This window comes from Apus apus, chromosome 19 (assembly GCF_020740795.1).
Source record: "Apus apus isolate bApuApu2 chromosome 19, bApuApu2.pri.cur, whole genome shotgun sequence".
NCBI classification, from domain to species: domain Eukaryota; kingdom Metazoa; phylum Chordata; class Aves; order Apodiformes; family Apodidae; genus Apus; species Apus apus.
The window spans coordinates 11,608,153-11,623,286 of NC_067300.1; the positions used below are offsets into that span (position 1 = coordinate 11,608,153).

The 15,134-nt window shown below is 43.6% G+C and overlaps 1 protein-coding gene across 1 annotated transcript in view; it reads left to right on the plus strand.

Moving 5' to 3' along the window:
- The window catches only part of LMX1B (LIM homeobox transcription factor 1 beta), an 88,419-nt gene extending 75,313 nt beyond the window's left edge, over positions 1 to 13,106 (plus strand). Inside the window, exons 3-8 of the mRNA XM_051636901.1 lie at positions 4,581 to 4,813; positions 8,313 to 8,491; positions 9,450 to 9,527; positions 9,932 to 9,998; positions 10,789 to 10,950; positions 11,977 to 13,106. Coding sequence (XP_051492861.1) covers positions 4,581 to 4,813; positions 8,313 to 8,491; positions 9,450 to 9,527; positions 9,932 to 9,998; positions 10,789 to 10,950; positions 11,977 to 12,134 — 877 coding nt within the window. The 3' untranslated portion in view covers positions 12,135 to 13,106. The remainder of the gene's footprint in view (positions 1 to 4,580; positions 4,814 to 8,312; positions 8,492 to 9,449; positions 9,528 to 9,931; positions 9,999 to 10,788; positions 10,951 to 11,976) is intronic.
- The last annotated feature ends 2,028 nt before the right edge of the window (positions 13,107 to 15,134 follow it).

Genomic DNA, 15,134 nt, shown 5'->3' on the forward strand with positions numbered 1-15,134 from the left:
AAACTCAGTTGTTTGAAAAGCATTATATATTTTACTTCAGCTCTAACATATTTGGTAATATGTGAGTACCAAGCAAACTCCCAGCTGGCTACATAGGCACAGCAGGGATGTCACATACAGGCTGTAATCAGCAAGGAAAGTGCCAGAGCTAGAGACTAACTACAACATTTACAAAAGCTTGTGACCACCATCTTTGTATATTTATTAAATAAAGAAGAACCAGCTATCTGCTGTGGTTTCATGGAACACATAATGTCAGAGTAACAAAAAGGAAAATGATTTAATGTCTCCGATAGGTAGACAGCAGCATCTGCCTTCTTGCATATATCAAGCACAGCTTAATAACTTCCTATTTACAGCTTCACGACAGAGGCCCAGTAAATAAACAACCTGACTGAATTAGTCTATTTTTATACCTCTGTCCTGTGTAACAAACCTCTTGAACCACACTTAGTATGAACAGCAAATTTTGCACTACACATGGAGATCTCTCAGCACAGATTAAATTAGTTATAATAAAGCAATTAAAATCTGTTTGCCCACAGACAGGAGGAAATGAAGGACCTGTGTGAGCAACAGAAAGGTAAAAGGGGTGGGTTGTCAGGACATCAGAAGAGTAAACAGCAGACCCGTGATTCTCAGGAGCATAGCAGGGTCAAACTTACTGCAAGGTAACTGTGCAAGAGCTAATAAATCAGTAGTACGTATTAAACACCAGATGGTTGTGCCCATGCAGGAAGGCACAAGAGATCATGTAACTGTGGTTGTTTCTAAGGGTTACTGATTCAGCCTGACTTCACAGGGATATCCTAACAAATAAAATCTTTATGGCCTCTTCCGCTGGTGAACATTTTCATCTACTGTTTAAAGACAGGAGCGCATGTCTTAGCTTTTTCATTGCCCCTAATATATATGCAAAATTAATTTGGTAAGTTCACCCAGTTTAGGCTGGTGAAGTTTTTTTACTATCTAGTACTGTAAAGTTGCTTCACAGTGATTATTAAAATACTCAGATGGACAGACAGGCCATTGTTCCAAGCTTGAGCTCAGCTGAATCCCCCAAGTGTTTTGGGCATAGAGGCAAACACACTTAAAACTCCTAAACCTATTGAGTTGTCTTTCAGAATTGTCCAGGCAACAGAATTTATTTATAAAACTCTTGCAATCGTTGATTCAAAACAAGGTTTTCTTGTTCTGCTTTTCTCCTTTGTCCTCTTTGAACAATTTTCTTTGGAATGTTTTCGTTGTGCTTAGGAGTCCGAGATTTCCTGGGGCTTCTAATAAAGGCATTTGATTTCCACTCTCTGCATACTTTAACAAGTCCAAGGATTTTGAGGTTTGACTTAAGAGAGCTGGATATAATCAGCCATGGGGGTAAAAAGTTAGAGTTATGCAAATTATTTGTAAAATGTATAGAAAACAAAAGAGGTATTTCTTTAAATGTGACTGGTGTGGGACAGTCTTTGTCTTGGCACAGAGTATCTGCATGCTCCCCTTCAAATTTATGACTCTGATGGAAACCTGTAAAGGGGTGATCTGTAAAGTATTCCTGCTATCCTACACTTCTCAACAGGTTTATTACCATTCATTTAATAAAATGAACAGTCTAATGAGCAGTGGTTTAGATCACAGATATCAAAGTCTGGTCATTTGTCAAGATTAGTTTCCTGTTGTGAGATTGCTGTGTGCAAAAAAAAAAAGTGCATAACCTTGGGTTACTCTCTGGAAGCTGAAAAAATACCTATAAACACTTTAAGATTGATTTAGTGAAGATTTTATAATCTCAGAATTAAATCCTGCACAGTGCAGCGTGTGTGTGTTTGTGTAAGTGTGTGTTACAATGCAGGGAGCACTCGAGTGTGGGATTTTCTTATGTTGACAATGGAGAGATTAAGGATACGAAGCCCGTGTGCTATTGCCAGACCAATTTAATATTAATTTGAATAAGTTAATACCACATTGATGACACTGTAATTCACTGTAACTGCCTTTGGAAACACGGCTGTGAAAGCACCATCTGTCTGGAAATAGTCAATTGCCAATGAATAACAAAATATTTTCTATGTATGTGTTAGAGCTTTTTTATTTTGAAGAAAGAAAAAACACAAAACCAAACCAAAACGCAAACGCTCGAGTAAAGCCGCCCGAGAGCGAAGGTGCTGCTCGGTAGATACTGCACGGGACGAGGCTCCGGAGCAAGGTGCTTGTTTTTTGTCCGGTTCGCAGGGCCCGGGGCTCTGTGCTCTCCTACCGCTCCGCGCCGGGGCTGCCCGCGCTGCCCGCGCGCAGGTTCCGCGGGGCAGGTCCCGCCGCAGCGGCCCCTTCTCCAGCGCCACGACCCCGCGCTCGGGGTCTGTGGGGGCCGGGGTGTCCGGGGGGGCTGTCGGGGCCGGCTCCCCGAGGAGCCCCGCCGGGGTTTGACGGGCGGCGTGACCGCGGTGCGGGTTTCTCGGCGTTGGTGCGGGCAGGGCGCGGTGCCCGCAGCGGCCGCATCGCGGGCGCTTCCTGGAGATTCGTTTTTAGTGTTTCTCAGCCCAGCAGCACTGAGGTGAAACACAAGCGAAGGCAGGAGAAACTGCAGAAGCGGTGTCAGTGTCCACGTTTCTTGGTCTGGCGGCAACATCTGCAGCCTCGGGGCTGGTGCCGCCCGTGGGGTCCGTCCCATCCCTCCTGGTACCCGCTGGCTGCATCTGACTGAAGCTGCAGGAGATGCCTTCACGCTAAATTTGCTAAGCTTGGGAGCCTTCAGGTGTGCTCCATCATAGTAACAGTTCACAGACAAACGATGCAAGCTTCATTGAACTGAGTCAAATAGGTTTAAGCAGTTAAACAGAAACAACTTTATAAGTGCTTAAAATCAGTTTTATCTTTTTTTCCATTTGTGTTTTAATCTTTTCAAATATGTTATTGTTTATAGATAGAAATATTTTCTGCTTATGAATTCGCTAGCTAAAACGTTGTCATATTTTTGTGATGTTTACTAGTCAGAACATAAAATAATTGTTTTCTGTTAAAGTTTGCATCTAACAGAAGAAAATCCTTGCAGACAAACCCATTAGCCTGCAGGGGCTATGGTTTCTGCATGGTGTCAGTTTCCCCTTAATAGATTTAATTAATTGTGTACCCAAAAAAGAGCCACCCAGTCCACCTTGCATGGCTGTGCCCTTGTGGCTGTGGTTGTGCAAAGGTGCCCCGAGCCAGTAAGGTTCACAGTGCAGATCTTTTATTGGATCAAAAGAGATGGGGAGAAGCCTCAAGTTCTTGGGCACTCAGCCTTTCTTTGGATGCTGTAAGCAAATGTATTTATATTTTTTTTCCCTCCTGCCCATTCTGTGGCACCATCCTTTGCTGAGGAGCCAGTAACTGCCATTTTGCTGTGCTTCTCAGCTCATACAAAATGGAGGCTTTGGAGGAATCGGTAACTACCGCAGCCTCTGCCTTCTAGAACCAAAGATTATCAGCCTTTATAAAAAAGGGGATAATTTTGAGGCTGAAAAAATGAATCAGCATACCTTATCCTAAAAGGCGGAATCTCCTTTTTTTCTGGTGGGCACTTGGGTGCAGTTTTGTTTGTTTCGTTGCTGAAATGTAAATATCAATGCACCTTGCACTTTGATATATTGCCATAAAGACACTGAATTTCAAATCACCAAGCCCACTGTGTCATACAGGGATGTAACTCAGCTATTCATCTTTATTTGAAGCAGCCCTCTTTCTAAAAGCTCACTTAGGGAGATTCCCAGTTGCTATTAGAAAAGCAAAATAAAATTAATCTAAATAATTCTCACTTTATCTTAGAAAATTAATGATGGATGAAAGAGGGGGTTTATAAAGGCTTAATAAGAACTAGTCTGGAATATGGTGTATATTCTAGAACCTGTGATTATATAGTGGTAATTTAGCAGATTGTATCACTGCCTATATCTGCCAAAGGACGTTTCACACAATTTAAAATGCACAGTACTCCCTTCAGAGACAGGTTGTTCTGGAATAACTCAACATCCAAAGAAAAGCCATTTTATTTCACTCCTCTCTTTATCAATGGCATGTGTGCGACTGCATGTGTGTATGTTGTCTTCTCAGCAATAGCACTAAGTTTTCATGCTTGTTTCTGTGTCCATTTATCAGCCTCCTCAGACAGACAATGCCAAAAATGGAAAGTCATGCAATCTATTCAGAATATGGTTTAAGAGTTGGAACTAGAGAGCCTGTATCATACAGAGTGTGAACTGGCCCTGCCTCTGAAAAGTGAATTAAAATAAATTAGGTTTTGAACGAGTCATCCAAACTCTGAGAGATCCTTTTTGTTTCTCTTTTGAACAGGAACAAAACAGAGAGATAAGGATAAATCTTAGTGGTTTTTATCCAGCAAAGGTGATTTGGGAATCTCTAGACCAAAGGGATTGAGATTTGAATAAATTGCATGCCTGTGATGTTTCCAAGACTAGGGATGCAAGTCTCCCAGTGTGTGAAAGCATCAGCCAAGCTGATCTGTAGTTAAATTAAATAAATTGCTGTATTTAAATCCATGCAATGTATGATCTGATGTTCCCTTTGACTGTACTGCCTCTCTCTGACAGGCTGTTTGCTGCAAAGTGCAGTGGCTGCATGGAGAAGATTGCCCCGACAGAATTCGTGATGAGAGCCCTGGAGTGTGTTTACCACTTGAGCTGCTTCTGCTGCTGCGTGTGTGAGCGACAGCTGAGGAAAGGGGATGAATTTGTTCTCAAGGAAGGGCAATTGCTCTGCAAAAGTGACTATGAAAAAGAGAAAGACTTGTTGAGCTCTGTCAGCCCAGACGACTCAGACTCAGGTGAGCTTTCCCCACAACTGCTCCGACTGGAAAAGCCGCAAGGTTTGTACAGCTTTCTTATAGAAAAGCGTATCCATTTGCACATCCACTTGATCCATGTGCAGATGCCACCCATGCAAATTAGCAGGCACAGCTAAAAAAAAAAATCCCTAGTTGCAGACTGTTCTCCCTAACTTGACTTAACTTGCTGCTTAGTGCAGGACAAAAACTTTGTTTTAATACTTTTTCTGTAAGATCACAAAATGTGATTCCAGCTGGCTTCAGTCACCTCAGGCCCCATTTGAAGTGTGCTGCTTTCCATAGGCATCTTCCATCCATTTAACCTGTTTTCCAGGGAGTCTACTGCACATACGCTTTCAGCACTGAGCTAGGAAAATGGGCTAAGTAGCAATAAGATTTTGAAGAGTTAATCACAAATGGTAAGTTTAAGAAAAACTACAACACAGAAGTACTGAGGGGAATCTGAAAGAAACCAAGGAATAGGTTTGTGCTCTAGCAATAGCCTGTGCTGGCTGGGAAGGCAGACTCTCTCCTCTGGCAGTGCAGGCAAGGGGGCTCACAGAAATAAAAATACAAAGCAGTAACTCAGTTGAGGAGTTTAGGAGGGTCTGTTTCTGCATGTTTTCAATCCAGGTACAATGGTTGGCTCTGCTGACCACCATTCTGAGTTCTGGCAGTATGTCTCTTCTGTGCTACTGAGGCTCTAGTTTCTGGTCATCTCTGTTGTTACTTGCTGTTTTTAGTCTGAGCCTTGTCCTGGTGTCAGCCCAGGAACCAATCTATGTTTTAACCCAAGGATAGCTGCACGGGGGTGTGTGTGTTATGTATGGTGAGAAGTTAGGCATGCAAAGTTTGCCTCTTACAGGCCTCCAGGCATGTCCTTGAGGTCCTGTGCTGTTCCTGATGAATGCAAATGGCTTAGGATCAAGGAAAGACAGGCTGGATAATGCACTACTTCTAGTCTGCAGTGTGACCTCTCTCTTCAGGGGGACCTGAAGGGGTATGAACAGTATGATTGCAAGTCTCTGCACCACTTGGCCTAGGAGTTAAGGCAGAGGGACACCATACTGTGACCAGAGCTGCCTTCTCCTGAAGACAAGTGAAGACAGGGCAGCTGATGGGTGTCTTCCCAGAGTGTGATGGAGAGACAGATACTTTCTTTCCTCCACCCATCTCCTAGGGGAGGTTCTAAAAGAGAGTGAGCAAAAACCTGCTTACTGTTCGTCCAGGGCTGGGAACACAGTACTGCCCAGGAAAAATAGTTCCCACACTGGAGTGGGGTTGTCCAGCCCAAATCCAGGCGATCTAGGGGTGGTTACATTGAGCACTGGCTCCCCAGCAGTTCTAGGACAGATAGGATGCTTCCTTCTTGTGCTGTATGCACCCAAGGAGACTGGAACCCTTCTGCTGCCAGTGTGCCCTGGCTGATCCCAGGACTGTAGACTGTACCAGACTGCTGCTAGCCATCATAATTGCATGCTTGTTTCCCAAGAAAATGTCTAAGAAAATCAACAATTACCATTCCATTAAGCGTACAAATGACATGAATGTTTGCCTCTGGTTTATGGGAAAATGCATTATTCCAATTTAGCTAGGAGCAGTAATTATCCTTAATCTCTAATCTGAGAGTCATGTTCTCCACATTGCTGAAATTTATGTTTTTGTGTCAGGAATGCTGCAAGACAAAGGTCCCTGCTGACTCAGCAGGACATGTGGGACCGGGGCCTTTCCTGGAGCAGCCAAGTGTTATTTATTGCCATGCTGTACCTGCAGGACCTTGAGTGCTCTGCTCTGTAAACCTCACATCACAGGGTTTGGGCTCCTTGTGAATTTGCCCAAGGCATTTCCTACTTGCCCTTCAGCATGTCATTCTCATGGCCAGGTTCAGTATCCTGGTGGCCACCCACCTGTCTCCAGACAAACCCACTCAGACAAGCTCCGTCGGGGCCATCCCTCGCCACAGCGATGGGCACAGGGATCTTCCTTTCCTCCTTTTCCTCTCCTCCTCCTCTCCTCCTCGCAGGCACTGCTGTTTGCCAGCCTGTGAGAGCTGCCCTGGGCACGGGTGGGCTCTTCAGGACCAGAGTTGCTGTGTTGTGATCAGCAGAAAGCTGCCACAGCTGCACAAAACAATCTGGCTTCCAATTTTATTTCCCCTTGACACAAGGGGTAGTTTCTTACTCCTGGAGATGCTTTTTTTCCTCATTAGTCTGTGTTAGCCAAACCCAAACCTGAAAAACAAGTTGACAAATTAAATGGGATGTTTTGTCTCCCACTGAAACAAAACTGAAAACACAGCTCTCCCAGATGCCTGTCGGAGAGCAAATGATTTCATATAGCCCCGGCTGAGAATGTGTAATTCTCCAATCAAATATTTATCCACTGGACACAAAAGTAACTCTCCAATGAGCAATATTAATCCTCACAAACCTTTCCTTAGAAATGGCATACTGGAAAGTTAATGTCATGGTTATTAAAATGACTGAACTTCTCTTTAATCATTAGGCAAAAGATGCTTATTAAAGTAAAAGGTGATTAGATTGCTAGGTATGTAATAATCAGACCCTAAAATGAATTAAAGCCTAATTTGTTAATTCCCCAAACATCATCTTTGAGTTTATAAAAATTGTAATGTGTTTCTTTATGCTGAAGTCCCTATAAAAGTGTATTAATGTTTTCTGGAAGAGAAATAAGTAATCTGGTAAAATATGCTGAATTGAAAAGGTGTTTTTCACAAAAAAAAAATTGTACTTACTCTTCAACCTTTGCCACTGAGATTAAGATTTCCAAGTACAATATACTAACACACGTAGCATCACCAGACTTTACAAATGTTTAGAATTTAACTATTGAAAATATTTGGTTTACACAAGCACATGTATATTTTTCTATGTTTACCAAGAAAGAGAAATCTGTGTGTGCACATACAGACACATTGAAATACACAGAGAAAGAGAGCTGATGTTTTCTGTGGGATGCAGAAATGAGATGGCAAAGATTGTATTTAAGATTGTTTCTAGAGCTTCAAAATATTGAGAACATTATCTGGAATCTGCACTATACTTAGCTAAACAGACTTGGATATTGTTGTGATATTTGCATTTACACTGTGCTGCTGCCACATCTGTGCTCTGGGAGGGGATGTGTGTCGGTTGGGGCAGTGGCAGCAGGTGAGCTCAGGGAACCAAGTGGTGTGAGGAAGTCTCTCTGTGCCCAATTCCTGGAAGTACTGAAGCATATTCTGATTTTCCAGCCCCTGATCAGTCCCATGCCCTCAATAAAAATTAAACACATTCTTACGCTCTTGGAGCAGTTGATTTAGGCAGTGCAGAGAAATCTAAGTCTCTTCCTGCCTCCAGTTGCTATTCAGGTAAGCGTGGGATAATAGTTGAACCTGTTGACCAGTTTGGCAGCTGAAGAGCAGTTCTTAAACACCCTGTTACTTTGGTGGAACAAGGACAATTTTATATCCTGTTTTGTCTGTTTTTTCCTACACCAGTTAAAAGCGATGATGAAGATGGAGATGTTAAGCCCACCAAAGGCCAAGTTACCCAAGGAAAAGGAAGTGATGATGGGAAGGACCCAAGAAGACCCAAACGGCCAAGGACAATACTTACCACACAGCAGAGACGAGCATTCAAAGCATCCTTTGAAGTGTCTTCCAAGCCCTGTAGGAAGGTAGGTGCTTAATCAGGAACCTGAAGTCAGCTCTGACAGCAGGTCATGGGTGATAGGGCAGCAGGTGCTCTGGGGTGAGTGCAGGAACCAGGCCAGCGTGTGGCCACGCTCACCCCAGTGCCATCTCAGCTGAGGACCAGCTCACTGCTCTTTCTGGGTGCTCCTTCCAGTGTGTAGAGCAGCTCCCTGTCTGATTCCTGCTGAACAGCAATATTTGGTGGTTCTAAACCATGAAGTAGTCTTAGACTATCAGAGCCCAGGTAAACAAGTGGCTTTTGCCCTTCTCCATCCCACCCCAGAGGGAGTCACTGTACAGGGAGGTGGGTGCTTGGCTTTGGTCCCACTGTGTTTCCTTCAGTCTGGCTTTTTTATGAAACTGAACCCTGCTGTTAACTTGCGTGGAGCAGCCAGGGAAAAGTACAGCATATTGCTGCACTGACAAAGCTGCTCAGTCTTTGTGGAAGGCAGCCCAGGTAACTGCTTACCCTAAGTGGAATGGGGGGGGAAGAAAAAGCCAAGTTGCATCCTGAAAGCTGTTGGTTTTGCAAAAAGCTATGATCTCCTGCTAGCATACAAAAGGTGTCTTTTGGAACAGTGCAATGTGCCTTCTTCACATTTTTAAGTATGAAATTGTATCTCAATGCTACGAAAATTGTTCCTAGCCAAATTTGTTATCTGCTTTGCATAGAACTGTTTTATGGGTAAAATAAAAATAATTAAATGACTTAGTGTCATTTTGCACAGCTCAGACTATTTGTTCAGTTCTTACAAAACTTGTAGCAACATGAAGGACAGAACTTGGAACAAACTATGCAAAAATATGGGGAATTTTTAAAATAAATTCTGTAACTTCAGTTTTTGTTTTAAGTACAGACATATTCCTCCTAACATGACTGATGAGGTTTTTTTTTTTTTAAAAAAAAAATTGAATGGCATCATTAAGTGTTTTTTTCTGTAGGTCAGAGAAACACTAGCAGCTGAAACAGGACTCAGTGTGCGGGTTGTCCAGGTCTGGTTTCAAAACCAAAGAGCAAAGGTAGGTTGTTTGTCAGTTTCTCAAAAGTAATACACAAATTGTTGTCCAACCTAGATAGATTTTCCCCTCCTCATAGATGTAGGACATACCAGAGATCCCAGTGACTGAACTGTTTATATTTCGCACGCACTGCTGTCTGCATCCACACAAGAAATGCAACTTTCCAACACAGACACTAAGTTCATGTGCTCAGAGCAATATGAAGTTGCAAGTAAAAATTTTGCATGCAAATATGAATTGGAAACTGAAATGTTTAAATTAGAAATGAAGCTGAATCCACAGTGATGTGTGCATGAATATAAATGTTCTGCATTAATTGGTTCAATGTTTGCAGAGTTTTGTAAGGAAACAAAGTTGTTGCATGCAGAGCCATGAGATTGTTCTGTTTTTCCTGTTTTATTCAGATGAAAAAACTAGCACGAAGGCATCAGCAGCAGCAGGAGCAGCAGAACTCGCAGCGACTGGGGCAAGGTAGGGCATTTGTGATGAAGGCAGAGAAAAGGAAGAGAAATCTGTGTGATTTCTTGAAGTGCCATTCCCACACAGTGTCAGTACAGCCAAACAGGTGTGCACAGGTCTGTAGGTATTGTGTGCCATCGACCAGGAAAGCACACAGAGGTGCTGTGTCCGAGAGCCCACCCCAGGTTATCCCAGAGTTCCACGTGGCCAGACCTGGAGGTGCTTACACAGGAGCTGTTATTCCTTTTCTAGAAGAAATGTGCAGTACAGAGGTGCTTTCCAAGAGGCTCACTCCTGGAAAGGTAGATCTTCCAGTTTGTTTTCCCCTGAAGAACGGGGCCAGACTCAGCTGGGCACCTGCAGGTTGCCTGCAGGAGCATCTGCATCCGTGCTGCAGCTCAGGCACAGGGACCCCTCCTGGGCAGGAGCTGCAGCAGGGCTTGCCCTGCTTCTCCATGGATGCTCTGGAGGTTCCCCAACTTCCCAGGCCTTGCAGGCTCAAATCCTCCTCTTTCCATAGAGCCAGAACAACTGGTACCAACAGAAGTATGTGACCACAAGGGCCATGTTAGTCACAGGACAAACTTTGGTAAGATCCAGTGCAGCACCCAGGAGCTCCAGAAATGGTCTAGTCAGAAATAACAAATCTTTCAACTTACTGCTCAGGGCTGTATCCCAGCCAAAGTTTGGAAGGCTCCTGTGAATGGCAGGACACACGTAGCTGTGTTCCTCTGCGCTCAGGTCCAGTGTTGCTTCTGGTGCTGTTCCCAGCAGTGACCATGTTCTCCTGTTTGCTTTGCAGAAGTGATGTCCAACCGGATGGAAGGGATGATGACATCTTACACACCACTCGCACCACCACAGCAGCAGATTGTAGCAATGGATCAGAGCAGTTATGGCACAGACCCATTTCAGCAGGGTCTTACCCCTCCACAAATGCCAGGCGACCACATGAACCCCTATGGTAAGGCATGCATCCTTCTGCCGCAGCAGGAATAGCAGGGTTCTATGCTCAGTCACTCACCGCAGGGTCAGTAAAGTTACTTGCTTTTATAATTTTTTGGGGATTCTTTTCCAGGAAATTTGTACCAGTCAGTCTTGTGTGTTTATTTTCATGTACACATAATGTGTTAGAAGGGAGTTCATCCCAGGCTCTGAACATCCTTCATAACTATTTCACAGTATAATTCTGATAAATTATAAGCTAAGCTGCATCACCTCTCCAGCTCCACTTTTTTAAACCATTGTCCAAGACATTTAAAAATAAACAGTACCAAATGCTAGCTCCCTCATAAGTTTTTACTTTTTCTTAGAAGATTTGGGGAAAAAGTGCCTTGAAGAGTGGTCTAATAAAGAGAAGCACTCTATTCATTGCAAAATGGATAAGCACCTGTCTAAGATCCCATCAGATGGGATGCGTGGATCTGTTCAAGGACAGTTCTTGAGCTGCTACCAGATATGTCACCACAGGACATTTCTCCTGTGTAATTTTATTCTCTGCCCAAAATCAAGATGGTTTGCTTTCACAATTTCTTGACCACACACATCAAGTGAATAGCTACACCAAATGCATCGCAGCATTAAATGCCTAGTAGTTGATTCTAGACAATTGCGCTGTGGCAGTTAAATAAAATGTAAGAGGATTTCTCAGACTGTGATTATTGGCCTTGCTGTGGCCCACAAGGGCCTGTTACATCAGACTTGTTTCTGCTGCCCAGGAGCACCCGCCACCGTGCTCACGTTGTCAGCCAAGACTCTTGTGCTGTGGACTGAAGTATAAATTAAATCCTGGCAGATTTGTGTGGCACTGCTGTGAGCTGGTTGCTAGTCTTCCTCTTTGTAGGTAAGACCCTTAGAGCAGGATGACTCTTTTGTGTGAAAACGAGAGCAGGAGTGTTCCCTTTGCTGCAGGGTGTGCATACAAGCACCAGTGTGTACTGTGTCCTCTGGCTGACCAGAATCCAGCTTAACATATACGTTTCATTTGCAGGAAACGACTCCATTTTTCATGATATCGACAGTGATACCTCTTTAACTAGCTTGAGCGACTGTTTTCTTGCCTCTTCTGAAGTTAACTCCATGCAGGCTAGAGTAGGAAACCCCATTGACAGGCTGTACTCTATGCAGAGCTCCTATTTCGCCTCATGAAAATAAAAGAAAACAAACAGCCGGCATGTATTTAGCCAGTGACTTTTTCCAGTGCAGACTCTACAGCCATATGTTGCCCAGCTCTTCCTTCACAGTGACTCCCGCTGCCTCTGGACTGCAAAGAGCATTTTTAGGAAGACTGATCTGTGTGCATTATATGTGTATGTATGTGTATATATATTAATACCTACATACATACATATATATTGTCTAACAAATCGCACCCACCAGTCCCATACCCTTGATTCCCAGTTTGCACCAGACCACGAGACAAGCACGGAAGGAACAGAAGACCCTGCTCTTCAGCAGCCTTTGGTTTGGTTTGGTTTGGTTTGAGCTCATCGTAAAGGAAATGGATTTTTGCGGAAAGCTAGACCTTTTCCTGCTTCCTCTCTTCCTTTCTTTTGGATGTTTAAACTTTTTTTTTTAAAGCCACTGATACTGACATCAGTCAACCATATGACAAATAAATCAAAGAAACTGGAGATTCCTCCCTTTTCTTACTGCATGATTCATACTATGTTGTGGATAAATTGCCATTTGAACTGTGAGAAGTTAATGTAAATGTGACGTTCAACATTTGTTTCCTTTCTACACTTCTTCTGCATAACCTAGATCTGCTCATTAGTTTATAGCCCTTATGCATAAGATACTGAGGAAACTGGTTACAGTAATATTTGTGGAGAAAGCCAGTGATTTCTTAATAAGAAAGGTCTATGACCCTGGAGAGGAGATGCATGTTAGGGACAGAGGCATTTAGGTTAGTATTGATCTTTAGTTAAAACTAAAGGTGCTTACAAGGCAGAGTTTTATTTAATTTTATTTTTTTTAAGTGTGAGATTAAAACATTTACATTTGTTTGTAAGTATTGCAGTGCCAGATTTCAAGTCTAGACCATGATTGGCAAATGTGTTGTTCATTCTGTTCTGTTTATTTATGTTTTGCATGAGGCATAAATGTGCTATGCTCCATTGTCCATCTGAAATAATTAAGAACTCCTTTAGTTCATTATCTCGCCTCAGCAAGAAGCTATGATATACAGTTATAGCCTGAACCATCAGAAGTCCTGAAATGTGCACCAACTGGAAAAAAAAAGGTATGAAAGAGATCACAATGGGAAGTTTAGGTATCTTGAGCTGAAGTCTAACCCAAGTCCTGCAAGTTTCACACTGATGGGATGCCTGCGTTTAGAGTAAATGCTCCAACTAACCTATTAGTGCAAATGTAAGGAGAACAAGTACACAAATTGAAGGGAATGTCCCAGCTGAAGCCGGAATGTCCCAGCTGAAGCCTGAATGCCTCAGATTGCTGAAGTTTGAGCATATGTTGTATAGGTTTATGTAGGGCATAAAATATCAGAAATAATAGTAGTATAGTTATAAATATTGCCTGGTGATAATTATAATGTGGAGAGGCAGACAAGTATGGTCATGGCTCTTAGTGGAGAAAAATTCATGGGGAAAATTTGCCAGAGTAATATCAATAATTATAGGGTGTGTTCAAAATAGAGCTCGTGGGGAAAGATTGGCAGGATAGGCACTTTCTTAAATAAATACCTTTAATATATTGACCATAATAGCTGAAAACAAGTCCAAAGCATTTGTTAATCCAACTCTTCCAGACTGAGGACTGGTTTCAGGCCAGTGCTACAGAGTCTTCATGGGACTCGGCACCTTCTTCAGGAGCCTGGGACTCCGGGGGCTCCTGTTGTGGGGGGAGGCTGGAATGGGGTCCCCACAGCCTCAGCATCCCCTGGGACACCTTAGCAGAGGGAGGGCTCCTGCTGGGGAGCCCTGTGGGCAGCTGCCCCCTTTGCTGACTGAGAAAGGTCTGTCCTGTGACCTGGAGGAGTGGATGGCAAGGATCCAGGGATAGGGCCAAGGGAAGAAGTAAAACCACATTCCCCCCCAGCATGGAAATGTGGACCAAGCGTGTTGCAGGTTTCTTGAGGCAGCAGTTTTCTCCACAAGATCGCTGTGTACGTTTTCACTCTGTGGAGGTGAGGAGAGCACTGGGGGAGGAGCAGATGTGTGGGCAGTGCAGGAGCGCTAAGCACAGGCCAAGGCGACCCCTCTGCGGGGAGATCCTGTCTGCCCCCCACGGCCCTGCCCGCGAGGGCACCGGGGGCTCTGCGGGGACACTGGGGACACCCCCTCCCTGCAGGTCCCTCCCTCCACAGCAGCTGTGCCCAGGGAGAGGAGTCTGTCCCACCTCTGTACTTTTGCTAGTGACCATCCTCTTCGACAGGGATGTGGATTTTCAGTGGAAGGTTGTGAACCCCTGGATATGTTTTGAAATTGGAAGAATTTTATTTTCTTACCCATCCCCTTGAATTATTTTTTCTTATCAAATAACAATTTCTTTTCTCTCTGCATGATAGCAAACATCTATAAAGAACTCAGGTGATCCTCACTGCTTGCAGGGCAGCAGGCAAGCACGTTTCATGTGGCACGTTACAAACATTTGTCACCGCCAGTCTCAATGAATTTGTCATCTTTTCCTTCCCACCCTTCTGTGCTACTTTAGAGTCATAGACAGCATCTTCACCATCTCAAACATACCAGGTTTATAGACTGTACACGTAGGTACAACCTTGTTTCACCCCTCATTACTGGCAGGATTAAAATGACATTTTTAGTGTTTACAGGGACTTGCATGAGAACTATAATGTGACCTACAGTTTGCAGAACTGCCTTGTCCCAACTCTACCTCTGCTTCTGGGCTGGATGTTGAAAAAACAATCCATTTCCAAGGAAATAATCAGATATCCCATTTTATAGCTGATGTAACCATAATATTTTGCCTATTTTTTTTAATTACTGTCTTTTTTTTTTTTTTCATTGCTTGTACTTACCATTTCCTCTTCCCTTGGTGTGTTGTATGATGATGCCTTAGCTGTTCCCCATATTCTGCCATCTCTGGTGCCACGTGCACGATACAGTCAAGCCCTCTGGTGTAATGTTTCCCATGCTGCTGTGGGTTGCTGCTGGTCAAGGGAAG